This window comes from Penaeus monodon, chromosome 20 (assembly GCF_015228065.2).
Source record: "Penaeus monodon isolate SGIC_2016 chromosome 20, NSTDA_Pmon_1, whole genome shotgun sequence".
Lineage (NCBI taxonomy): Eukaryota > Metazoa > Arthropoda > Malacostraca > Decapoda > Penaeidae > Penaeus > Penaeus monodon.
The window spans coordinates 21,648,658-21,649,902 of record NC_051405.1 but is presented as its reverse complement, the minus strand read 5'-3'; the positions used below and the strand labels follow the sequence as shown (position 1 = coordinate 21,649,902).

Below are 1,245 nucleotides of genomic sequence, written 5' to 3'. Positions count from 1 at the left end.
TGGATAATAAAGACCTTTATATTTTTTTCTATGTATTTAACTTAATATTCTATGTGTTCTATATGGACCCTTACCAGTGTGCATATATGACAAGCGTCTCATCTACAAAACAGGAAAATTAATCTAATTTTTGCAGAAAAGAAAAACAGATCCTAAAAACATAGTGTACCCAAGTTGATACAAGATTCATTAGATTCTTAAAAATTCCATGTTAGAATAGTAATTAACCTCACCAGTGAAAGGAGTCTTATGTTAATTAGTGACTGAAAAAGAGCAGAAAATGAATTAATATTTCATCGCGTCTGGTCGGTGTACGTGCAGTCAGACATGGGCGTAACATCCTAGTTAAATAACAAGATCTGCACTCCACTTCCTTTTAGTCTCTCTCTCTCCTTCTGCCCTCGTTCTATCTCTACTTAATTTCCTTTCTGCCGAGCTCTTACTTGCTCTCGAAATGTCCCGGATAAAAGCCGGCGAAAGATAAGCACCTTCCCCCGACGGCGCAGAGAAACAACGAAAACAACCAAACACGAGCACGACCGACGATGGGCCTGGCGGGAAATTATCATTAAATTTCTTTTATTCCATAGAATATTTGGCTCTAATTCACTCACCCAGCTGGACGGCAGCCTCGGTACAACAAAGACCTGTGTTCCCCGTAGCTCCGAAGATAACAAGCCGGCGGATATTAGCCATTTTACACGAAATAAGGATATACAGGAAGCGATTTGATGATGAAACTTAAGGCCTTGCGTTCAAGATCCGATGGATTTTAGATGCCATATTGCAATTAGGTGCGTGTATTATATATATTTATATCTTGACGCTTCTTTTATTTTAAGGCGGTATAATCATTTTCATTAGCATTTGTGAGATATTGGTACGAATATGGATGTGAAAGGCCATTATGTTTTTGTGTCCATAACTGATGCATATTTGGAAGAAAAGTAAGTGAACCAAAAAGAGTTTAAAATGTACAAATCAATACACCAAAATCACATCAGTAGATCAGCCAATTTTAAGAAATCGCCACCGTCGGACCCCCCAATTCCTTCAGTTTTGAACGCCACCCCGTTCCGTACCCCCCGTCCAGCGTTCCGTTCCGCCATCCCGTTCGTTCCGTCCATCCATCCCGTTCCTGAACAGCGGAACAGTCAATTGAACACGGGAACAGCGCAAGGACGAGGGCCAGAGAGCCTTCTTGAGCTTCGAGGACTTTCGTAAAGCTTTCCGGGCGTGGTGGGA

The 1,245-nt window shown here is 41.4% G+C and overlaps 1 protein-coding gene across 1 annotated transcript in view; it reads right to left on the bottom strand.

The window, feature by feature from the left end:
- LOC119585705 (flavin reductase (NADPH)-like) overlaps positions 1 to 784 on the bottom strand; it is a 32,015-nt gene extending 31,231 nt beyond the window's left edge. The window contains exon 1 of the mRNA XM_037934383.1: positions 615 to 784. Coding sequence (XP_037790311.1) covers positions 615 to 696 — 82 coding nt within the window. The 5' untranslated portion in view covers positions 697 to 784. The remainder of the gene's footprint in view (positions 1 to 614) is intronic.
- Between the last annotated feature and the right edge of the window lie 461 nt (positions 785 to 1,245).